General features: G+C 38.9%; 1 protein-coding gene across 2 annotated transcripts in view; it reads left to right on the top strand.

The window, feature by feature from the left end:
- The window catches only part of LOC131348160 (E3 ubiquitin-protein ligase RNF43), a 103,074-nt gene that overhangs the window by 50,856 nt on the left and 25,260 nt on the right, over window positions 1–26,958 (top strand). For both annotated transcript variants that reach the window (XM_058382842.1, XM_058382841.1), the window contains exon 2: window positions 11,881–12,003. In XM_058382842.1, the coding sequence (XP_058238825.1) occupies window positions 11,881–12,003 (123 nt within the window). The remainder of the gene's footprint in view (window positions 1–11,880; window positions 12,004–26,958) is intronic.

Here is a 26,958-nt window from a genome sequence, read left to right as displayed (position 1 = left end):
CAATGGGGGAAACGAGTGGCGCACACTTGCACGCAGGGTTTTTAGGGTTTTTTGTTTTTTTTCAGGACGATGGCTTTCCCGTTTGCTCTGATGGGGTTTAGGAAATGAGGCCAAAGAAGCCAGCAGGACAAACAGAGATTCAGAGTATTCTCTTTTTCTTTTTGCTTAAACCCCCAACCCCCAACCCCTCCTTCCTGGCTGGCGCCTAAGCCTCTGATTCAACCGAGGTGGCACCAGGCCGTGAAAATAGCAGCCCTGTTGTAACTGGTGTGCGTCCAGTATTTCTGCAGCTGTCCTCATCTGTGTCCATGTAGGACCATTACCTAAACCTGAGTTGTATAGTCTGCAGTCCATACGGTTGTCTATTACCTGTATATTACCTGTCTAGAGGCGTATAGAGGTGCACGTAGACGAGGATTTGAATGGCTTTGGTAATTGCATGTAACGAGTGTTTTAGTCTCAGTTTAGCAGGTGGAGCTGAGCTCAATCCTTTAATCTTAAGAACAATTAAGCAGTCTGTCAGACAGGTCCGGGTTGACACGCTTCCCAGTGGCCTCGGTGAGCTTTGTGTGGACAGGTGTGGACACACAAACATATTGATTGGGGTGGAAAGAGGGCAAATACACAGTTAGCAGACACGATTTTGACAACTACCTCAGTGGATAGAACAAAGAAATTCATTAGATAGTTCACCAGGAAAGTGAGCGGGCCAAAGAGGTCCAGTGGCAGCTAACATCATTTCATTCAAAAGTAGCGTGACTGTTAAAGGTATTCAATTCAATATATACAATTAAAACACTATATTCACAGGCATATGGTAACAGGGACAAGAGTTATCTAGTCATTAGAAAGTTAAAAACAAGGTCATGGATATATCAGCGGTCTACAGATCCTTCTTGCCCACCAGTCAGCTAGGAATATAAAATTGATATCCTGCATATTTAATATCAGCTTGTTCCAGACACCCAGCATAGTGATTTGTCAACACGTGTAGCACACTGCACTTATATGACTCCAGACAGAGTTAAGGTTATTTCCAGCTTACGTTGGTAACAGTAACATTACTGAAGGTGCCACACGCTGTAAATGATCAATAACTTTGCTTGTAGTTTCAAACTGATAAAAACCATTTGCTCAGAAGAGACTAGCTGATGTGAGTTTGATAACAACTCATCCATATCAACCTGCTTTCATTCTTCAGATGCATTAATGATGCAAGCTCAATTAAAAACAGAATCTTAGAGCAACTTATATTGGTACTGGGTGCAAGACTTTTTGGTATAAGAAAATCGATCTCTGCTATAAGACAAACCCGTTACGTCAGATTGTTACGCCAGCAACAACATTAGCCTGCTGGTAGCTAGAAAAAAACAAGATAACAAACCCGAAAACAAAATAACACAGCTGAAAAAAAAAAAAAAAAACAAATCCGAAAACAAAACAAAAAAAAAAACAAATCAGAAAAATAACCCAAAAAAAAATGTGAAAACAAAATAACAAATCCGAATAGAAAAAAAAATCCGAAAACAAAATAACAAACCTGAAAAAAAAAATACCGAATCCAAAAACAAAACAAAAAAAACAAATCAGAAAAATAACAAATAAAAAATAAATAAATGTGAAAACAAAATAACAAATCCGATAAGAAAAAAAATCTGAAAACAAAATAACAAATCTGAAAAAAATAACAAATCCGAAAACAAAATAAGAAATCCAAAAAATAACAAATCTGAAAACAAAATAAGAAATCCAAAAAATAACAAATCTGAAAACAAAATAAGAAATCCAAAAAATAACAAAGAAGAAAAAAAAAAAAAAAAACTAATCGGAAAGCAAAATAAATCCAATAAACAAAATAATATAATCAAATAAAAAAAAAAAAACAATTCGGAAAACAAAATAAAAAATCGGAAAATATAATAACAAACCCAAAAACAAAATAGCAATTCAGACAAACCGGAAAAGGTAGGAAAAGTTTGCGAATTGAATTCTTACCACTGATTGGACGAGACATCTGTCACTCAAGATAAAAATATCAGCATATTCTGATGGAAATTAGGTGAATACTCTACTCTCTGTTACTCTACTGTGTTTCCCTGTACTGAATCTAGTGTTGTTGTGTGTTGACATTGTTGAAGTAGATGTGATATCCACAAGTGTACAGAGGGATGTCTCATATCAGAGATATGAAGATAAAAAAAGATAAAAAGTAAGACAGACGCAGAGAGAGAGAGAGAGAGAGAGATTGATTTTATTGGACTAGTCTTTGTAAACTCTTACTGCCCTCACTAAACACTGATTCTAACTGTACATGAAAAACAAGTGCAAGTGTATATTCATTTGTGTGTGTGTGTGTGTGTGTGTGTGTGTGTGAGAGACTCAAACACTCTTATGCAATCATTCTAAAGCCTCAGCTGTGTGACACTAATACAGAGTGGATTCTTTTTTCTTGTTATCATTTCTGAAGATCAATGTGGCAAAAAGAACAGATTAAGAAACAAGGAAACATTGGAGAGATAGATGGAGAGGAAGAGAGAGAAAGGGAACGAGAGAGAGAGAGAGATAGAGGCGGATCAGTAACTTCAAAGCCGAGCGGCAGCATTCTGCAGGCTGGCGATGTTTATACTGCTGAGAGGAGTCGACATTCCTGCCTCTCGTTTTTCCATGGCATTCCAGGAGGATGTCTCTCTCTCTCTCTCTGTCTCTCTCTCTCTCTCTCTCTCTGTCTCTCTCTCTCTCTCTGGCTGTGTGCCATGGACCCTGCAACTACTACCCTTCCACTCCATCCTCTCCTCCTCATTTTCCTCAGTTTAACTTTCAGTCATTTTATTTAAGCAGCAGTTCCAGTTGCTAAATCCGGGACATGTCACAGAACAGTACATGAAATTAATGAGAGCTTTATAGTTTTCACCTTGTAGTCGGATCCTCATCTCCATCCGGGTTTCTTCGGGGTTCTCCGGTTTCGTCCCACTGGATGGACTAACACAAAGTACCTCAAGGGGTGAATGAGCGTGTTGGCATGCATGATATCCTCACACGAGTAAGTGGCAGAATTCCTGGGATAATCTCCGGATCCACTTCAACCCTGATCGGGAGAAAACTCACTGACGTTGATGGCGACGATCAGAATATAGTCTATTCTGGAACTGAGAAGCAGTAACATCAGGTGATTGAGAGGAAGCTCGATTTCATATCCAGGATCATTGTTGGAAAAGTGGAGCAGGAGTTCCATGGAGCTCCGATTCTACAGTTTCCTTTGAGCATCGACTCCAAATAAAGATTTAAAAGCAATAAAACGTTCATCTTTTTGATGTCTATGATGCTGAAGATCAGATTTGTTCTCAGTCAAACCTGAAAAAAATCCTTACATGACCTAAAGGAGGGGTTACATGTCCTAATGGAATTATAAGGATATATATTTTTCTGATGTCATCTATACTGGTGCAGTAGAACAGTGTAACTATTTGTGGTATACCATCCATACCGCTATAGGAACACACCCTTAAATGGAAGCACCGAGAACTCCACAACCCTCTTAAAGAGTATCTTGTGCCACATGGAGCTTTTACTAGACTCACTGTTTGTTTATTGGCGCCCGATGCCGCTGCCTTTCATCGACGTCTCCGCTCCTATGGAAGGAAATTTTTTGTAAGCGTCGCGGCCTCTGCTGTTAATCCGACACGACTGGCTGTAATTTTACTTTTTCGAGCTGGTGTGCATGTTTACAATCCCAAAAGTTTAGAAAGATAATTCCCTCAGGGGTAATGCGCTACGATGACAGGTTTGTTTTTATAACTGCGCTTGTGGGAAGTTTAGCTTTTAATTGGCTGCTTGTTTAGCTGTCGATTGGTGCTTAGGGATCATGTGGCGTGTGTTGCCGCGGCGACCGTTTGTATAAAGCGGTCCTGTTTACGCTGGGAAAAGAAACAACAATAAAACGTCCTTCCTTGATGTGGCCTTTTATTTTTTTTTCCCAGTGTTTATACGCGCGTGTCCCAGATCGACGTCGCTCCCTTGATTAGTTTAAGCAACAGGACGCAGTGAAATAACAACAGGAAGTGAGGGAAAGACAGGGTAGAGCATGCCTTCATTCAGCAAAAAAAATAAAATAAAGATGTTGCTGCCGTTTCATCTGCCAAATTCCAAACCGATCCTCATCACAACTGACCTCTTTAAGCTGTTTACGGCTTACATCAGCAAAATAAGTTCCACCGATATACAAATCTGTGTGAATTTATTTCGGACCGCCGCAGTTGAGCGTCGTCATGCCAACCCACAGCTGTCAGCCTTGATTCGTTTTTTTTCTTTTTTTTGCGATATCCGTTTGGAATTGCGGGCTCAAGACGATAGCGTGAGCTCCTTAACGTGAAAGCTGATCGTTTCCCCCTAGTGCCCACTTTCCAAACATTAGCGTTAGCGCTAAACGTTCGCTCGCTGGAGGGTGTTCTCAAATAACCCCATTTGCAGCTGAAACAACATAGTTTTCATCAATGAAGTTCCCCCAGAGGCTTGACACTATGCAAAACTCATTATCCTGGCCCCTGATGGAATGTTGACATGAGCCTGAATTGGAATAAGCATGTGTGAGTGACAGTGTGTGTGTGTGTGTGTGTGTGTTAGTGCTGGTGGACCGGGTGTCTCTTTCATAGAAGAAATGAAACAGGCATGATGTGTGGGTAGCTGGTGCATCGCAATGTGGGTACGGGTCAGTGTGGCGCCATCGGGGGGGGTGTAGGGGATGGTGAGTGTGTGTGTGTGTGTGTGTGTCTGGGTGGCGAGAGAAAGACAGATCGACTGCTCCGCGGCGATCTCAAGTGGCAAAGCTCCAGTCATCTCTTTTTGTCTACCGATCCTACGAGTAGTGAAAGGCAAGGCAATGAGGCGCACATGAAGACTGGAAAATAGCAGTGAGGAGAGTCACAGCACGGAGACCGCTGCTCCGCTTCAGCCTGATCCGTACACAAAGCCTAGAAGACACCAGGAGATTCCCTCAAACACACACACACACACACACACACACAAAAGAAAGAATTGAAACCTCTTGTGGAGGTGATGAGTGATGGGCGTGTCCATGGGCTTCATTCCTTCACATAACAGATTAAAATCAGAGAAGTGACCAGATCCGATTTGTTTTGTTGCACAATCACAATGGTTGTCATGGTAACAACATAGGTGAGAGCTGGCATGCTAGCCATACTGATTTGAGAATTCTAAGCTTTCACATCAGCAGCATTAATATGTCTTTTAAATGATCTCATACACACAGGTTGGAGTTTGGTGTAAGAGGATATAAGGGGGGGGGGCTAAAGCTAAGCTACTGGTCTCACCCTGGAGTTTTTTTTTTTTTTCATCATGTCACTATATGTTTCATTCCATTTATACCAAAGCAATTTGCCAGTATTTACTTTTTATCCATTTGTAGTAACAAGTGTCCATTTATGCCGAGCAAGTTATTTCCTTTTGTCACTCACGGCTCTTGTCACTTTAATGGACAGGACAGATCACTTGCTAGTGCAGTGTGTGTGTGTGTGTGTGTGTGTGAGAGAGAGAGAGAGAGAGAGAGAGAGAGAGAGCGATGCAGGATTTGGCAGCAGTGTGGAAAAAAAGAGAGACTCAGTGGTCAAGCGTTATTGACATTTAGGTTAATTACATTCTTTAGTGTGACTCGACTTCTTCCTTGGTCAGGAGTCAAAGGTCAGAATGGTCAATATGCTCATCTTTAAGTCCTTAAGGTGCTACATTATTACTCATTGTAAAGAGTGAAAGAGTGAGAGCGAGACAGCAACAGGAGAGTGTGTGTGTGTGTGTGTGTGTGTTTATGCTGTTTCACTTTCACACAGGGATTCTGGCAGATCACTGGTGCAGTAAAGCATGTCTGTGGTCTGTCCCTCTCTGACGACTGTGTGTGAGTGTGTGTGTGTGTGTGTGTGTGTGTGTGTGTGTAAGAGAGTGCGTTTATGCCTTAAAGATCATTACCCCCTCTGCTGGGTAGCGTGTGTGTAGCAGTTAGACGTGTGAAGGTACCTGTACAGTGTGACCCAGCTGTTGTAGAGCAGCTTCACAGATAAATGCTTCAGTTATACCAATGTATGTCTTAATAATAATAATAATAATAATAATAATAATAATAAATAACAAAGCAGAAAAAAAGAATAATAATAATAGTAACAATTAATTAATTAATTAATTAATTAATTAATTGATTGATTAATAACAAAGAAGAAGAAGAAAAAGTAGAAAATAATAATAATAAGTCAATGTTATAGGAATTTTAAAGTCATATAACATTTGATAAATAAATCATAAATAATTGATAAATGTATATAAAATTGGATGTCTTCCTTTTTAGAAAAAATGTTAGAAAATTAAGTTACCATCATTTACTCCTTCACAGTATTTCTATTCTTCTCATACTGTACAGACACTGTGGACTGACCCAGGATCAGCTGTCTGACCTACTCACATCTAGTAATGGATCTAAAACCTAAAGCGTAAGACTGACCAGCAGCATTAAGGGTTAATAAGATGAGAATAGAAGAGCGTTTAAAGCATGATTGAGTTCCACTTAAAGTTCTGTCATATTTGCAGGTAGGGTCTAGTAATCTGCTACTAATGGGGTATCCTCTGACCGTGCATGCGAAGTTATTTAGCATGCCTCTCAATGTTTGAGATTACAGAGGCTTCTTTTCTGTCTGCCCTGATAAATACCCCCCCCCCACACACACACACACACACCACACCACACCACCCCTCCCAGACCTGCTGCTTCTCTTCTCGGAAACTGCCACAATACCTCCGAATCCTCTTCAGACAATCCGACGTCTCTCTCTCTCTCTCTCTCTCTCTCTCTCTCTCCCTCTCCGGCTCTCTCCATCTCTCTCTCCCTATCTCTCTTTTTCTCGGGTCGCGCAGTAATTGCTCCGAAGTCATTATAGTATCAATTTCTCGGCAGATTGTGCGTTTTTTTTCCTCCCCACGTCTCCATCTCAGTGGATGGGGTACTAAAGGATGGAGGTGAAATGAGACTCCAGTCCTGTTTTGACAGTAGCAGTGCTGTATGTCCTTCATTTCTTTCTGAACACACACACACACACACACACACACGTCCTTGGTTTCTTTCGAAAACACACCTTGGCCCTGTTTTAGTGCTCTACCTGTGAGCAGGTTTGATGGTTTGAGTCCTCAAACTTCAGGAGTGCCTGGAAGAAAAGAAAAAAGCAGCAGTAATGACTGAGGAGCTAATTACTGGTTGCTAGCTAGTTTGACAGCATTTTACGGCATTGTCTGCAGTTAAGACTTTAATAAACGTGCGCGTTCAGAACTCATGCATGTTTTCCTGAGTGAATCTGAGTGGGCTGTCTTTGTGTCCTTTGACTGTCGAGATGGAAAAACACTTAGCATGTCTTATTTTGTCATTGCTGATAACTTGGTAAACACAAGATAATAGCTCGATTGCTATCAAGAAAACGCCAGCTAAGCCAATTGCTAGCGAGGAGGAATTCTGTGCTCTCTGAATATGAGCTTATTTAAAAAATCCCATGTTGAGTGTCTCCTGGGGTTATAGTTTCTTTCTGAATTTTCTTTTAAAAGAGATCTTTTCGGAAATCTCCAGGAAATGTACAAGCTTTGTATTTTATTAGCCGAGTAATATTGGGCTAAAGCTGACTTAACAGAGATGCTCAAGGACACAATATAGTAAAATCGAAATTTACTCCCGAATTCTCTCACTATTTCCACAAAGACATGCAACTAAATTCATGAACTTCGTATGCTTTCCTATTTACACGCTGAACCGCTTACACCAAAAAAACTCCCACGCTGCTGCTCTTAAGGATTGATGCTAAGGCTAGGGCATCTGAGATTTTGTTAAATAATAAAGGAAAATTATTTCACAGTGAAATTGCAGCATCCCTGAGCATCCGAATGCACTTGGACTAACCTCTTTAGCAGAGTTCACAGACGGCCCACAATTATCTAGTGTCAACTGACAGGAGAGTAATGCCATGCTTCCCTCCCAGAGAGCAGGACCAATTCTAATCTCATGCTTCATCGTCAGGATTCAAAGCCACCGTCTCCCAAGTGCCTATCTTCTGAAATGTCTGTATGCAATGGTTAGCATCTGTCTTAGCAAGAAAACAAGGCCAGGATGTGTTTCACACGGACGTGAGTGTTTGTGTGTGAAAGAGAAGCTTGGCAGGATCCTGTAGAGCATAACAGTGCTGTTTGGATTAGATGCGCTGAGCGAGGTCTCACAGACATACACACAGATGCACATAGGAACAGTAGAGAGAGAGAGAGAGAGAGAGAGAGAGAGAGAGAGACAGTTGTCACAGGAAACTGGGTCGGAACAACACGCCGGCTGCTGGCCAAGTATTTTGGTGCTGTTGGAATGAGCAGAGAGAGAGAGAGAGAGAGAGAGGTCTGGCCGCGGGATTTGGGGAACGGAATTCTTTCCTGACACATACTAGACTTGGCTGAGTCTCTGGCCCTCAGGGGGTGAAGCCTTTGAAATGGGGATAAAGGGCCTCCCTGACCCCAGTTTCCTGTCAATCACTCCCTGAACCCCCTCCTCATTTAAAAATGCTCAAACTCCCTCCACCACCATATATGTTTTCTGCATATAGTTATTCGTCTCACTAAAAGACTCCAGACAGCGATATCTCCGTCTGTGTGCCTGCTGGATTTGGTCATATTAGTTGTGAAGGATGGAAGTGGGCAATTTGTCACAACATTTGTAACCTCAGAACCAGAAGCCTTTGGAGAAGCCCTTTGCTTGTGTGAGCTTTGAATGGAAGTAAATTGAAGGGTGGAGGATAATCTAAGGCCCAGGGGATGGAGAAATAGACAGATCAAGGACGACAAAGCGAATGACTCTTGCATCTTAGCTGAATTGGCAGCACATGAACTGGCCCCAACTGCTGGCACAGGACAAAAGGAGACCCGTAGGGCAAAACTGGGAGGGGAAAAAAAATTATTGACTTCTCACCACAGCCACTATTTATTTTTCCCTGCTCTCTGCACCGCTGTTTGTTTTTGAGGCTGTCAAGACTTTTTTTTTTTTTTTGTTCTATTTTTAGTTGGCCAACTACGGCGGCGGCGGAATGCTTTTAATCGCGAGTACAAAGGCGCAGGATGGGGACATCTCATCCACTCTCCAGCAGAGACAGCTAGCCAGAACTGACCACTGTCAACATTCAGGCTGTCAGCATTCTGGGTGGTGGCTGTATGCACATCTTGCGGTTCAATTTGGGTTCCATGTCGAAATTACTGGGATTTTCAGTTCCCAGGCCCCCTGCTTGCGAAAACTCTGAGATCATGAGGCTGTTTTTAAGTCTACTTGATGTTACACAATAAAGATAATAGCAAGCTTGAAAATGGACTCATAACCAAGTCTCCATTTGGATGATTAAGGCCTCTGTCTTTAGGAGAAGCCTAACAAATATCACTCTTACCCCAAGTCCTGAATTCTGGCTACTTATTAAAATTGAGAGTGTAATTTTCGGTTCCTTGACCCTTTTGCTTTTTGGCTTTATGACACCATACAGAAGTGGGGACTTGCTGGATCAGAGCACTGTCTCGAAAGAGGCAACTGGTTATTGCCTGCTGTCTTAAAAATGCTCCGGAGTTTGTGTTTGAGTGAAGAGAATAACCGGCTTTGTGAGGGACTCATGGACGAACAGTCTTCACTTGAATGTTCACTGGCTTTGAGCAAAGCTCATGAAAAGTTATTATTTCTACAAGTCCTCAAGAGACAATGCAAAGTTATATAGAATTTTCAGGCATGGGGGCTCTGAAATTTGCATGTTCTCGCTGTGCTTCAGGGGTTTCGTCCCCCCATCCAAAGACATGCGTTGTAGGCTGACTGACATCTCTAAATTGTCCATAGCATGTGAATGGTTTGTGTGTGTGCCCTGTGATGTGTTTTCACCCAATCTATGGTGTCCCACCACTGGGATAATCTCCATGTTCCCCATAGATGGATGGATGGATGGATGAATGAATAAATGTATGGATGGACGGATGGACGGATGGATGGATGGATGGATAGAGGAACATGTTACATCATAGTCGCTGAAAAGTCACATGGCTCTATGCAAAAGACTGGCAGTTGCTAACAACTAAGAATGGTCCAGCTCTAAGTAATGAGAAGAATTGGAAGCAGATGCTGCGGGAATATCTCTGCAATCCTCCATAACCTTGAGATGTACTGCCCAGATATGTAATGCATGCTGTCCTCTCCATTAACGTACTAAATGGATGATGATGATAATGATGATGGTGATGGTGATGGTGGTAATATTATGGACAGGATTGGATAGCATCCTGCTTCTTGATTCATGACCATTCACACATGATCCACATTTATGCTCATTGGCTCTAATAGAAATCTGTGACAGTTCCCAACATTCAGTTTTCCTCCTTAGGTCTTTATTATGGTTCAAGAGATCCTTCCTTAAATCAACTTTTATTTCATTGCTTTTAAAACCATTATCTGTCATTGAAAGCACCAGCTGCATGTTCCGAATAAGGTCATAGTTTCTGACAAGTTTTACCCACTGCTGATGTCATGCTTGGGCAGTTTGGTTTCAGGGATTTCTGCCTGAGGTCAGGGGAACTCCCCATGCTCTCCTCCCCATCATTTGGCCTACCACAGTAAGCTGATGGGAGCTAGGTTAAGACTTCTTCCTTGAGTTTAGGAAGGTTTTAGAGGAGATTTATTTTTCCAGGATTCCATGGTGTTCCTTAAGGTGATGTCAGGGCTAAGAAATATGGCTTTTTGGTGGAGTTTTATGTGATGTTTAATGGCATTTTGTGGTCACAGTCATTTAATCATCTCTCTAGACATTCGGTTAATATACAAGGTTTATTTTTTAGAAGATGAGCACGAATTAGGAGACACCAAAATTTACCTCAGATTTGTGTGAATTAGCAAGCGTAAACAGTCTGAGATTAGCATTAATTAGTAAACACAAACAGCTCTCAAATTAGCATTAATTAGTAAACACAAACAGCTCTCAAATTAGCATTAATTAGTAAACACAAACAGATCTCAAATAAACATAAATCAGAAAACCCAATCTGATCATGATATTCGGTTAGCATGAAATAACAGACCTAATCTGATCTGAAATTAGCATGAAATAACAGACCTAATCTGATCTTAAATTAGCATGAAGTAACAGACCTAATCTGATCTGAAATTAGCATGAAATAACAGACCTAATCTGATCTGAAATTAGCATGAAGTAACAGACCTAATCTGATCTGAAATTAGCATGAAGTAACAGACCTAATCTGATCTGAAATTAGCATGAAGTAACAGACCTAATCTGATCTGAAATTAGCATGAAGTAACAGACCTAATCTGATCTGAAATTAGCATGAAATAACAGACGCAATCTAGCAGAAACAAACTGATCACAGACTAGCACAAAATCTAATCTCAGGTTTATGTTTTCCTCATGATGTGGCCATGTTGTGTGTTCTTACGGAGTTTAAGGAGGTCCTAACTCGAACTTGAGCATGACTTTATGCCTCATTCGTTAGGGAAATCCTTCAGTTTATTTGCTCTGGATGTTTCGCTCGGTTCGAGAATTGAGGCTTTTTATCTGCTCTGAGAAGGTGGCTATTAATCAAATGTGCACCCACATGTACAGGAAGAGCCGTGTCACATTCTTTGCCATTAACACACACACACACACACACACTTGTTGTCCTTGTGAGGATCTTCAATTGATATCCTAAACAATGCAGTTACTTCATGCAAAGTCTACACTAAAGTCTACAGTGATACGTATTTTGCATTTTTTTTTTGGTACATAATTAAATACCCCCCCTCTGTCTCTCTCTCTCTCTCTCTGTGTCTCTCTCTCTCTGCAGTCTCACCCGCTGTCTCTGTGTAACACCAGTGAGGATGAGCGACAAGAAAGCTTCTTCATCAGCATTGTTAAGCTGGAGAGTCCAGAGAGCAAAGTGCCCCAGTGCCTGCCACTTCTGGAGAAAGTAAGACCACTCATGGAATGCAAACACACCCACCCAAACACACACACACACACACACATGCACACACACACGCACACACATGCACACACACACACACACCCGCCTCCAATAGTGGAGACACAGGGAACATTTGTGTTTGCTCACTGATAAAGCACATGGTGGCTTGGCATGGACTGATCAAGGCACCCACAGGGAACAGAAAGCAGATCTGCTATGTGTGTGTGTGTGTGTGTGTGTGTGTGTGTGTGTGAGACGTTTTCTATGTGAGGAGCCCGAATGACGAAATTCTAAATACCAGTGTAACCTTCTGAAATTACTGTTTATTTATTTAGCAAAATTTTTAAAAATCAATTTTTTTATTTAAAAAAACATTTTTAATATTTTCTACACACAAATTACTAGCAATCTATTGGTACATATTTCTAAAAAAACATCAGAATTGATTGAACTAATTAATTTAATTTAATAATTAAAATGATTTTAATAATTGTTTTTAAATTACTTTAGAAATTTTTATATTTTAAAAATCATTTTATTAATCATCGTGTCAAATTATTAATTAAAAATAAATGAATGACTTTATTTTAACAATAAAGAAGGTACAAGTCATTTACAGTATCATTTTAAGCATTTTATTTGGTCATACTCTGTGTTAATTTCTTACTTATCAAACGGTCAATGATCTATCGATATCGCACTCTGAATTTATATTGAATATCAGCACAGATATGACCTTCAGTGTAGCGTCATGATTCCGAGGGGGATGTTTATTACATCTTTATTGTGTTTATTACATGAGAACGGCTCCTGGTTTGCAAAAGGGACTCATGGGATCACGTAATGGATCCATCGTTTGGAAGAAATTCTTCTCTGGAAAAAACAAACCTGTGATTATCAGCCCTGTGATAAATAACTGCAGCGTTAGTCCTGAGTGGTGACTTGAGTATTTGGGTTTGATGTCAAAACACCGTAACGCCGTTACCGATAAACTGAGAGCGTGAACAGAAGCCACAGAAATATATACGAATTGAAATCGGAAAGAAAATCGACGAAGACGAACTCTTCATAGCAAATATAACCAACTCTTATGTTTGCAGCGAGTCTTATTTAATAGCTATATTCTGACAGCAATACTAGTCATTTTTCTCAGTGATGGAATGAAACCATCTTCTAAACTCTTTACTTCTCCCAGAAAACAGCTCGGAGTCGTCTGATCCAGCGGCGCTGTCCTCCTTGGAATGAGAGGAGCTCCAAATATTTACGTAAAGGAGCTCATCGTCGCTCGTGTAATCCAAACATCCCCTTGGGTTAAATTTTCGGAGATATGTCTCTCTTAGCGAACACGTAAGATGTTTATATGTCCCACGGCGTTGTAATTATTAGCACTAGCCTTGAACCGAGAGCACGCAGAAATTGTTTTCTTTCTCGTTTTCTTGCCTTGCACTAGGCCAAAAATCTTAACGCGCCAAAGCTTTTTTTTTATTTTTTTTTTAATTCATTTCTTCATAAAAGCGAGGAAGGATGAGTGTGTTTGGAGTTTAGAGCCATGTCTGGACTTGCAGGCTCTTGATTTGATGCTTTTGTCTCTTTTAAAAATGCGGCAACGCTTCATTGAGCCATTTCTAATCCTGTTTACTTTTGAGATGGAAATAAGGAACGAAAGGCAAGCCTAAAGTATGGATGTGTGTGTGTATGAGCATGTGTGTGTGTGTAAAAGAGAAAGGGAGTGTTTAAAGTTTGTGTTTGTGAGGCTTGAGAGCTGTGGTTTGATGGAGAGTTTGTGGACGTTTTGTTTAGGGCTATTGTTGGATGTGCTTAGATCATAGTATCTACAACGTGCGAACAATGCAAACACCGCTTGTGTATGCGTGTACTAGAGACCAGTTGTGTTTTTTGACATTATTAATTTGTATGTGTGTATGCATGCAGCTGTAAACTTTCAGCGAAGTGTATCCGCCTTTTAGGATGTTTTCCCCGATTTTTCTCCATGGAAATAATTGTTGCTATCATAACGCAATATGCTAATATTTAGAGGTATATTCATAAAAAATGATATATCCGAATCCTAGACATTCCAGGCTCCCATGCATTGCACTTAAGTTTTAAAAGAGTGATGCAACGTTTGCAATCAGATTAAAGAATCATATTCCCATATTCATATTTCATATCATCTTCAATCCCTTGATAAAAACGTGGATTAGAAGACGTTTCACGCAGCTTCCGTGTGTGCGCAACCACAACCGGACACACCTCCCCATGCCGACCAATCACATCTCGCCAGGAGGCCAGTTGACGCACGAAATAGACGTATGGCACGTCTGGATTTCGGAAGCCTGAACATCAAGCCATTTTTGTACACCACCCTCAATGCGTCATAATGCAAATACACAAGTATAGCTTTTCCTCACTATATCCTGCTTTTGTTGCTCGTTCCTCGCTCTGAAGGCCTTTTCACCACTCCCTTTGCGTTCTTTCAACTGTCTTTCAACTATATTCCCTGGTTTAAATGCCTTGAAGTGCTTAGATACATATACGTAGGTCATGTGGTGTGTATAAAACGTCTCAAAATGTCTGAACACGCTCGGTGGATAAATCCAGATACTGGTGTACTGAAGCATGTTTGGGACGAATGGGGGGACGTTATGAAAAGTTGTCACTGCCTGAAAACTGTACTGAGAATCTGGGCTTGGGTTGCTATCAGAACTGAGATTCAATTCAATTCAATTTACATGTATAACAATGGATATTGTCTCAAATCAGCTTTACAGAATTATAAAAACATAGAAAAAATTATAGTTTAAAGTTAAGTTACTATTTAGCCCTAACATTTATCCCTAATGAGCAAGTTTGAGGCGACGCTGGCAAGGAACAACTCCCTGAGATGATATGAGGAAGAAACCTTGAGAGGAACCAGGCTCTGAAGGGAACCTCATCCTCATTTGGCTGACACTGGACAGTAAATAATGTAAATGTAAATAATGTCCTTTCCACAACAGCAACCAAGAGCCCTTGAGGACCTAATAGGTCAGTGAAGTTCTGAGTTCATTATCGACTTAGCACTAATTCCTTCCCTGCCCGAAAGCTGACTGAGGCAAGGGCGGTTCAAAGGCGGCTTGATCGTCTCCAAGTGACTAAGTCTTCAAGTTTTACGTGTTTCCCCCTGAACAATCATTTCTCATTGGGTGAACTGGCAAGTCACAGGTATGTATGTATGTGTGTGTAAATGTGTGTGCGTTGTATCCTTTGATCCAGAGTGTGTACCCACCTCACATCCAGTGTTCTTGGGCTAGTCTCTGGATCCATAGTGACCAGGATAATGCTGGTGGAGTGAATGAGGGGCAGGATGGGTTATTTGCCTCATACCTTCAAGTCTGGGGGTTTGATTTATACCTCCTCCATGTGTGTGTGTGTGTGTGTGTGTGTGTGGAGTTTGCATGTTCTCCCCTACCTCAAGGGTTTCCTCCAGGTACTCCAGTTTCCTCCTCCGGTCCAAAGTCGGTTGATTAGCATCTCTATATTCTCCGTAGTGTGCGAATGTGTCCTGTGATAGACTGGCATTTTCTCCACGGTGTACCCAGCCTTGTGCCCCGAGTACCCTGGGATAGTCTCCATGTTGCCCCAAGACCCAGTATTCAGCAGAAGGCTGCCGTAATTAATGCATGACGTGAAATAAATCTCTATGAATCTCTATGATGCTCGTTCTAGACAGAGGAAGGAGGCTAAAGTGGGACATCATCCCATCCTTCTGGCACATGTTTTTGTCTAGGAAGATCATTTCATTTAACATCTTGTAAATGTTAAATGGTGCAGACTTTAAAAATGGAGCTGAACTGATTTTCTTTATCAGGTCACACTCACAGTGGTGGTTAATATGAAGCTCATATGAAAGTAGACTCTCAGAAACGTGAGCATTTGTAGTTTCTTATAAGTACTTCTATTTGTACTATAAGAATTCATTCTGGAGGCGAAATTGTGCATTGTGAAACGAATTTTCCCATAAGAAATGCAGATAATCCGTTCCAGCCGCCCAAAAATATGACCAATATGACCAATACGAAGCGTATGTAAACTGTATGGCTGCTTACGAAGAACTGACCCAAGCCAAGCATTCCATGTCAAGGGTCATCACAGGAAGTCGTGCCACCAAGCTTGGGCTAAAAAATAGAACAGATCACCCACGCCACCAATCTGTCAACAAAAAAACGCACGAAAATTCACCTAGCTTTTGAACGCATGCCGAAGACAAAGTTGGTATCGTGGGTGAACTCTTTTGAGATAGCTTTCCCTGACTGAAAAAAGTTCGTAAAGTCGCTTCGCTTGGCTTTCCACTGACGCAAACAAGTTTTGTACATGCAACTTAGCCGCCCTTCGGTTCAGTCAAAATTCAATTCTTAAGGCGGAAATTTGTAAGTAATGTAAATGTTGATATCAAACCCATTTCTGCTCTCTAAGATGCCCCACATGCTTCAGCATTAATCTCTCAATTTTGAAGCTGTTATCGTCAACCACTAAAATTCTATGTAAGAGGGAAAAACATCTCCAACTCAAAGCCAACAGAGTCCTGACTCATTTTATATCAGACTTGAGGCCATAAAATAATCCATTTGTTTATACTGATGATCAAATATCTGATAAGTCCATTTCTGTCCTGCCGGCAGAACTGGTAAGAAGAGTTAACGTAAGGCACCGCTTGGTTATTAACTCATATTTTTTTCCGCAGTGTGTTAAAGTCATTCAGTATTTAATGAAACACATGCTTGTGCTAGTAAACACCTTCTCTGTTTCCGTCTCTGATGTCCCATATGTCTCGATGTACCACGTTTTTTTTCTCTCTCAATCAGATGCTATCACCACAGCGTAGGCCACTCGATAAAACTCACAAGAATGGCGGTCTTTGTGCCAGGGCCCCTGCATATCCCTTCATCCGAGAAAGAGAGATAGATTTCTTTATGACGGAGGAAAGAATGCGGAGGAAGTGGTCAAAAAAAAAAGCACAGACAGCCAAAGCGTCCTCGTGGTGTTTGTTTATGCGTGTGTAGGCTTTGTGTGATTGTGTGAGGTATGTGGGTGTATATATTTTTTGTGTAAGAGACCCAAGCATTAACAGTATGGTTGTAACATGTCTGTGTGTACGTTTGGGAGCGGGTATAAAAGAGTGTGTTTTTCGGGCGGTTTCCAGGCAACACCAAACACAGTTGTCATGGATTCCAGTGGCACATCTGCTGTGTTTGAAGTCCAAGGCCAGTGTGGCTTGGTTTGATAAGTCTTATGTTGTCATCACTCACTCCAACACACACACACACACACACACATATATGTATGTATATATATAGTACAGTGTATTCCCATGTGAATGGGCTACAACTCACAGAGACTGGGAAATGGACAGGGAAAGCTTACATGGCCACAATGATAAGAATGTGTGACAGTTTTGACTTTTAAATGAATACAGTTTAAATAAAAAAACAGCAGTGTTTAAAAGAAAGAGAGAGAGAGAGAGAGAGAGAGAGAGAGACTTTGACTTTTGATGGTCATTTATTAAATCCAATTATTCGTTCACTTTAGCAGCACATTACACACTCACATGAGAAAGTGAATAAATAAATAGATAAATAATTAAATAAATAGAGAGAGAGAGAGAGAGAGAGAGAGAGAGAGATAGAGAAAGAAAGAAGGAAAAAGGAGAGAGAGAGAGAGAGAAAGAAAGAAGGAAAAAGGAGAGAGAGAGAGAGAGAGAGAGAGAGAGAGAGAGAGAAGGAAAATGGAGAAAGAAAGAAAGAAAGAAAGAAAGAAAGAAAGAAAGACAAGGAGAAGGAAAAGGGAGAGAGAGAGAGAGAAAGAAGGAAAATGTAGAAAGAAAGAAAGAAAGAAGGAAGGAAGGAAGGAAGGAAAAAGGAGAAAGAAAGAAGGAAAAGGGAGAGAGAGAGAGAGAAAGAAAGAAAGAAAGAAAGAAAGAAAGAAAGAAAGAAAGAAAGAAAGAAAGAAAGAAAGAAAGAAAAAGAAGGAAAATGGAGAGAGAGAGAAAGAAAGAAAGAAATAAAGAAAGAAAGACAAGGAGAAGGAAAAGGGAGAGAGAGAGAGAGAGAGAGAGAGAGAGAGAAAGATGGAGAGAAAGAAAGAAGGAAAATGTAGAAAGAAAGAAGGAAGGAAGGAAGGAAGAAAGAAAAAAGGAGAAAGAAAGAAGGAAAAAGGAGGGAGAGAGAGAGAGAAAGAAAGAAAGAAAGAAAGAAAAAGAAGGAAAATGGAAAAAGAAAGAAAGAAAGAAAGAAAGAAAAAGAAAGAAAGAATGTATTTGATGACTGAGTGTTTGAACAGTTGTATATGGCATTATTACTGTAATATAGTGCACTGGAACTGATTAGGATTTGGGAGTTGATCCAAAAAGTGTAAAGGTCACAGCGAGGTCAAATATCTGAAATAGTTTTTGTTTAATAGCTTCCTTCCTGACTGGACTGTATTTAAAGGTAGCTCTGGAGTTCCAATTAATAAATAACAAGAAGGAAGAGTCTTTAAAGTGGAGATGTTTATAATAAACAGCTATGGAAAGTTAGCTACATAAAATAACGAAGAGATTATTAGAGAGAGAGGAGATTATTAGAGAGAGAGGAGAGTATTAGATAGAGATGAGATTATTAGAGAGAGAGGAGATTATTAGATAGAGAGGAGATTATTAGATAGAGAGGAGATTATTAGAGAGAGAGGAGATTATTAGATAGAGAGGGCATTATTAGAGAGAGGAGATTATTAGATAGAGAGGAGATTATTAGAGAGAGAGGAGATTATTAGATAGAGAGGAGATTATTAGAGAGAGAGGAGATTATTAGATAGAGAGGAGATTATTAGATAGAGATGAGATTATTAGAGAGAGAGGAGATTATTAGATAGAGAGGAGATTATTAGATAGAGAGGGCATTATTAGAGAGAGAGGAGATTATTAGAGAGAGAGGAGATTATTAGATAGAGAGGAGATTATTAGATAGAGAGGGCATTATTAGAGAGAGAGGAGATTATTAGAGAGAGATGAGATTATTAGATAGAGAGGAGATTATTAGATAGAGAGGAGATTATTAGAGAGAGAGGAGATTATTAGATAGAGAGGAGATTAATAGATAGAGAGGAGATTATTAGAGAGAGAGGAGATTATTAGATAGAGAGGAGATTATTAGAGAGAGAGGAGATTATTAGAGAGAGAGGGCATTATTAGAGAGAGAGGAGATTATTAGATAGAGAGGAGATTATTAGATAGAGAGGAGATTATTAGAGAGAGAGGAGATTATTAGAGAGAGGAGATTATTAGATAGAGAGGGCATTATTAGAGAGAGAGGAGATTATTAGATAGAGAGGAGATTATTAGATAGAGAGGGCATTATTAGAGAGAGAGGAGATTATTAGATAGAGAGGAGATTATTAGAGAGAGAGGAGATTATTAGATAGAGAGGAGATTATTAGAGAGAGAGGGCATTATTAGAGAGAGAGGAGATTATTAGATAGAGACGAGATTATTAGATAGAGAGGACATTATTAGAGAGAGAGGAGATTAATAGATAGAGAGGAGATTATTAGAGAGAGAGGAGATTATTAGATAGAGACGAGATTATTAGATAGAGAGGAGATTATTAGAGAGAGAGGAGATTATTAGATAGAGAGGACATTATTAGAGAGAGAGGAGATTAATAGATAGAGAGGAGATTATTAGATAGAGACGAGATTATTAGATAGAGAGGACATTATTAGAGAGAGAGGAGATTAATAGATAGAGACGAGATTATTAGAGAGAGAGGAGATTATTAGATAGAGACGAGATTATTAGAGAGAGAGGAGATTATTAGATAGAGAGGAGATTATTAGAGAGAGAGGGCATTATTAGAGAGAGAGGAGATTATTAGATAGAGACGAGATTATTAGATAGAGAGGACATTATTAGAGAGAGAGGAGATTAATAGATAGAGAGGAGATTATTAGAGAGAGAGGAGATTATTAGATAGAGACGAGATTATTAGATAGAGAGGAGATTATTAGAGAGAGAGGAGATTATTAGATAGAGAGGACATTATTAGAGAGAGAGGAGATTAATAGATAGAGAGGAGATTATTAGATAGAGACGAGATTATTAGATAGAGACGAGATTATTAGAGAGAGAGGAGATTAATAGATAGAGAGGAGATTATTAGAGAGAGAGGAGATTATTAGATAGAGACGAGATTATTAGAGAGAGAGGAGATTATTAGAGAGAGAGGAGATTATTAGATAGAGACGAGATTATTAGATAGAGAGGAGATTATTAGAGAGAGAGGAGATTATTAGATAGAGAGGGCATTATTAGATAGAGAGGAGATTAATAGATAGAGAGGAGATTATTAGAGAGAGAGGAGATTATTAGATAGAGAGGAGATTATTAGATAGAGAGGACATTATTAGAGAGAGAGGGCATTATTAGAGAGAGAGGAGATTATTAGATAGAGACGAGATTATTAGATAGAGAGGGCATTATTAGAGAGAGAGGAGATTATTAGATAGAGAGGGCATTATTAGATAGAGAGGAGATTAATAGATAGAGAGGAGATTATTAGATAGAGAGGAGATTATTAGATAGAGAGGACATTATTAGAGAGAGAGGAGATTAATAGATAGAGAGGAGATTAATAGATAGAGAGGACATTATTAGAGAGAGAGGAGATTAATAGATAGAGATGAGATTATTAGATAGAGAGGAGATTATTAGAGAGAGAGGAGATTATTAGATAGAGAGGAGATTATTAGAGAGAGAGGAGATTATTAGATAGAGAGGAGATTAATAGAGAGAGAGGAGATTATTAGAGAGAGAGGAGATTATTAGATATAGAGGAGATTATTAGAGAGAGAGGGCATTATTAGAGAGAGGAGATTATTAGATAGAGAGGAGATTATTAGAGAGAGAGGAGATTATTAGAGAGAGAGGAGATTATTAGATAGAGAGGAGATTATTAGAGAGAGAGGAGATTATTAGATAGAGAGGAGATTATTAGATAGAGATGAGATTATTAGAGAGAGAGGAGATTATTAGATAGAGAGGAGATTATTAGATAGAGAGGAGATTAATAGAGAGAGAGGAGATTATTAGAGAGAGAGGAGATTATTAGATATAGAGGAGATTATTAGAGAGAGAGGGCATTATTAGAGAGAGGAGATTATTAGATAGAGAGGAGATTATTAGAGAGAGAGGAGATTATTAGAGAGAGAGGAGATTATTAGATAGAGAGGAGATTATTAGAGAGAGAGGAGATTATTAGATAGAGAGGAGATTATTAGATAGAGAGGAGATTATTAGAGAGAGAGGAGATTATTAGATAGAGAGGAGATTATTAGATAGAGAGGGCATTATTAGAGAGAGAGGAGATTATTAGAGAGAGAGGAGATTATTAGATAGAGAGGAGATTATTAGATATAGAGGGCATTATTAGAGAGAGAGGAGATCATTAGAGAGAGAGATGAGATTATTAGATAGAGAGGAGATTATTAGATAGAGAGGAGATTATTAGAGAGAGAGGAGATTATTAGATAGAGAGGAGATTAATAGATAGAGAGGAGATTATTAGAGAGAGAGGAGATTATTAGATAGAGAGGAGATTATTAGATAGAGAGGAGATTATTAGAGAGAGAGGAGATTATTAGAGAGAGAGGGCATTATTAGAGAGAGAGGAGATTATTAGATAGAGACGAGATTATTAGATAGAGAGGAGATTATTAGAGAGAGAGGGCATTATTAGAGAGAGAGGAGATTATTAGATAGAGAGGAGATTATTAGATAGAGAGGAGATTATTAGAGAGAGAGGAGATTATTAGAGAGAGAGGAGATTATTAGAGAGAGAGGAGATTATTAGATAGAGAGGGCATTATTAGAGAGAGAGATTATTAGAGAGAGGAGATTATTAGATAGAGAGGAGATTATTAGAGAGAGAGGAGATTATTAGAGAGAGAGGAGATTATTAGATAGAGAGGGCATTATTAGAGAGAGAGGAGATTATTAGATAGAGAGGAGATTATTAGAGAGAGAGGAGATTATTAGATAGAGAGGAGATTATTAGAGAGAGAGGGCATTATTAGAGAGAGAGGAGATTATTAGATAGAGACGAGATTATTAGATAGAGAGGAGATTATTAGAGAGAGAGGAGATTATTAGATAGAGAGGAGATTATTAGATAGAGAGGAGATTATTAGAGAGAGAGGAGATTATTAGATAGAGAGGGCATTATTAGAGAGAGAGGAGATTATTAGATAGAGAGGGCATTATTAGATAGAGAGGAGATTAATAGATAGAGAGGAGATTATTAGAGAGAGAGGAGATTATTAGATAGAGAGGAGATTAATAGATAGAGAGGAGATTATTAGAGAGAGAGGAGATTATTAGATAGAGAGGAGATTATTCGATAGAGAGGAGATTATTAGAGAGAGAGGAGATTATTAGAGAGAGAGGGCATTATTAGAGAGAGAGGAGATTATTAGATAGAGAGGAGATTATTAGATAGAGAGGAGATTATTAGAGAGAGAGGAGATTATTAGATAGAGAGGGCATTATTAGAGAGAGAGGAGATTATTAGATAGAGAGGAGATTATTAGATAGAGAGGAGATTATTAGAGAGAGAGGAGATTATTAGAGAGAGAGGAGATTATTAGATAGAGAGGGCATTATTAGAGAGAGAGGAGATTATTAGATAGAGAGGAGATTATTAGAGAGAGAGGAGATTATTAGATAGAGAGGAGATTATTAGAGAGAGAGGGCATTATTAGAGAGAGAGGAGATTATTAGATAGAGACGAGATTATTAGATAGAGAGGACATTATTAGAGAGAGAGGAGATTATTAGATAGAGAGGAGATTATTAGAGAGAGAGGGCATCATTAGAGAGAGAGGAGATTATTAGATAGAGACGAGATTATTAGATAGAGAGGAGATTATTAGATAGAGAGGGCATTATTAGAGAGAGAGGAGATTATTAGATAGAGACGAGATTATTAGATAGAGAGGAGATTATTAGATAGAGAGGGCATTATTAGAGAGAGAGGAGATTATTAGATAGAGAGGACATTATTAGAGAGAGAGGAGATTAATAGATAGAGAGGAGATTAATAGATAGAGAGGACATTATTAGAGAGAGAGGAGATTAATAGATAGAGAGGAGATTATTAGATAGAGAGGACATTATTAGAGAGAGAGGAGATTAATAGATAGAGAGGGCATTATTAGAGAGAGAGGAGATTAATAGATAGAGATGAGATTATTAGATAGAGAGGAGATTATTAGAGAGAGAGGAGATTATTAGATAGAGAGGAGATTATTAGAGAGAGAGGAGATTATTAGATAGAGAGGACATTATTAGAGAGAGAGGAGATTATTAGATAGAGAGGAGATTAATAGATAGAGAGGACATTATTAGAGAGAGAGGAGATTAATAGATAGAGAGGAGAGTATTAGATAGAGAGGACATTATTAGAGAGAGAGGAGATTATTAGATAGAGAGGAGATTAATAGATAGAGAGGAGATTATTAGAGAGAGAGGAGATTATTAGATAGAGAGGAGATTATTAGAGAGAGAGGAGATTAATAGATAGAGAGGAGATTATTAGATAGAGAGGAGAGTATTAGATAGAGAGGACATTATTAGAGAGAGAGGAGATTAATAGATAGAGAGGAGATTAATAGATAGAGAGGACATTATTAGAGAGAGAGGAGATTAATAGATAGAGAGGAGATTAATAGATAGAGAGGAGATTATTAGAGAGAGAGGAGAGTATTAGATAGAGAGGAGATTATTAGAGAGAGAGGAGAGTATTAGATAGAGAGGACATTATTAGAGAGAGAGGAGATTAATAGATAGAGAGGAGATTAATAGATAGAGAGGACATTATTAGAGAGAGAGGAGATTAATAGATAGAGAGGAGATTAATAGATAGAGAGGAGATTATTAGAGAGAGAGGAGAGTATTAGATAGAGAGGACATTATTAGAGAGAGAGGAGATTAATAGATAGAGAGGAGATTATTAGAGAGAGAGGAGAGTATTAGATAGAGAGGACATTATTAGAGAGAGAGGAGATTAATAGATAGAGATGAGATTATTAGAGAGAGAGGAGATTAATAGATAGAGATGAGATTATTAGATAGAGATGAGATTATTAGAGAGAGAGGAGATTATTAGAGAGAGAGGAGAGTATTAGATAGAGAGGAGAGTATTAGATAGAGAGGAGATTATTAGAGAGAGAGGAGATTATTAGAGAGAGAGGAGATTATTAGATAGAGAGGACATTATTAGAGAGAGAGGACATTATTAGAGAGAGAGGAGATTATTAGATAGAGAGGAGATTAATAGATAGAGATGAGATTATTAGATAGAGATGAGATTATTAGAGAGAGAGGAGATTATTAGAGAGAGAGGAGAGTATTAGATAGAGAGGAGAGTATTAGATAGAGAGGAGATTATTAGAGAGAGAGGAGATTATTAGAGAGAGAGGAGATTATTAGATAGAGAGGAGATTATTAGATAGAGAGGAGATTATTAGAGAGAGAGGAGATTATTAGATAGAGAGGAGATTATTAGAGAGAGAGGACATTATTAGATAGAGAGGACATTATTAGAGAGAGAGGACATTATTAGAGAGAGAGGAGATTATTAGATAGAGATGAGATTAATAGATAGAGAGGAGATTATTAGAGAGAGAGGAGATTATTAGATAGAGAGGAGATTATTAGAGAGAGAGGAGATTATTAGATAGAGAGGACATTATTAGAGAGAGAGGAGATTAATAGATAGAGAGGAGATTAATAGATAGAGAGGACATTATTAGAGAGAGAGGAGATTATTAGATAGAGAGGGCATTATTAGAGAGAGAGGAGATTATTAGAGAGAGAGGAGATTATTAGATAGAGAGGAGATTATTAGATAGAGAGGGCATTATTAGAGAGAGAGGAGATTATTAGAGAGAGATGAGATTATTAGATAGAGAGGAGATTATTAGATAGAGAGGAGATTATTAGAGAGAGAGGAGATTATTAGATAGAGAGGAGATTAATAGATAGAGAGGAGATTATTAGAGAGAGAGGAGATTATTAGATAGAGAGGAGAGTATTAGATAGAGACGAGATTATTAGATAGAGAGGACATTATTAGAGAGAGAGGAGATTATTAGATAGAGACGAGATTATTAGATAGAGAGGAGATTATTAGAGAGAGAGGAGAGTATTAGATAGAGAGGACATTATTAGAGAGAGAGGAGATTAATAGATAGAGAGGACATTATTAGAGAGAGAGGAGATTATTAGATAGAGAGGACATTATTAGAGAGAGGAGATTATTAGATAGAGACGAGATTATTAGATAGAGAGGAGATTATTAGAGAGAGAGGAGATTATTAGATAGAGAGGAGATTATTAGAGAGAGAGGACATTATTAGATAATGAGGACATTATTAGATAGAGAGGAGATTATTAGATAATGAGGACATTATTAGATAATGAGGACATTATTAGACAGTGAGGAGATTATTAGATAATGAGGACATTATTAGATAATGAGGACATTATTAGATAGAGAGGAGATTATTAGATAATGAGGAGATTATTAGATAGAGAGGACATTATTAGACAGTGAGGAGATTATTAGATAATGAGGACATTATTAGACAGTGAGGAGATTATTAGATAATGAGGACATTATTAGATAATGAGGACATTATTAGACAGTGAGGAGATTATTAGATAATGAGGACATTATTAGATAATGAGGACATTATTAGATAGAGAGGAGATTATTAGATAATGAGGAGATTATTAGATAGAGAGGACATTATTAGACAGTGAGGAGATTATTAGATATTGTGTTCCTGTATATAACCATGAAGAACTGGCCACGCCCGGTCAGGTTTGTTGTTTTGTTCTTTGAGAATGAGTTGTGATATGCGATGGCAGGAGTAATACTAACACATGGATAGAGTAGCTCACAGTTACAGCGACATGGAGGCAAACTATTACTCATGCACAGAAAAAGGAACCCATTTGCTGACAGATGGACAGCTGCTCTCATGCTGCCTAATCATTCACCTGTTTCACGTCTTCAGTGTCCTGATGTCCACATGCTAGACCCTCATTCTGGGCTGCTTTTGCCTTTAGTCAGCTCTTTTGCTCAAACCAAAGCGTACAGTTCTTTCATTCGATCGAGTTTATAATCTGTCTCATTAAGTAGCCTTTATTAGTCACATATCCATCACCGCACAGTGAAATTCTTTCTTCACATATCCCATCCTTGGAGGTTTGTGGTCAGAGCACAGGGTCAGCCATGATGCAGCACCCCTGGAGCAGGGGGGTAGGGTTTGAGGACCTTGTTCAAGGGCCCACTAGTGTCAGCTTGGCAGTGCTGAAGCTTGAACCCCGACCTTCTAATCAACAACCCCACTGCTCCCACTGCCCCCACTGCCCCTACACTTGCTATTATATTTCATTACATGTACATTGACATGATATCGACAAAAAGTCCAATGTAAAAAAGGGCCAAATGCTGACCAGATGTGGGAGGAGTTTCATTCCGTGTAACTAAATGACACAATCTACAGTCTTACTACTCAGATCTTAGACGGTTATTACACATCACGTTAGAATAGTGAGCGTTTCATTACATATGAAAAAAATGACGAATAAATAAATAAATAAATAAATAAATAATGTCCCCACATGGACAAAATAGCTGTTTTTTCTTTAAAAAAATCAACATTAATAGTAATGTCAGAGTGTGTGTGTGTGTGTGTGTGTGTGTAAAATCCTTTCATTTATCTTTACTGATTTTTTTAAATTCTCTTCGTAGAAACGGAAGCAGATCCTACAGCAAAAAAGGCCAACATGCACAATATTCTCAGTGCGTGTCCTATTTAGCCTCTCAGCGGTGGTTCTCTTGCTGCTCCTTGTGTAACTAACATGCCCACATTCTCACC

This window comes from Hemibagrus wyckioides, linkage group LG28 (genome assembly GCF_019097595.1).
Source record: "Hemibagrus wyckioides isolate EC202008001 linkage group LG28, SWU_Hwy_1.0, whole genome shotgun sequence".
NCBI classification, from domain to species: domain Eukaryota; kingdom Metazoa; phylum Chordata; class Actinopteri; order Siluriformes; family Bagridae; genus Hemibagrus; species Hemibagrus wyckioides.
The sequence above is the reverse complement of the archived record's forward strand: the minus strand, read 5'-3'. Positions and strand labels throughout refer to the sequence as shown.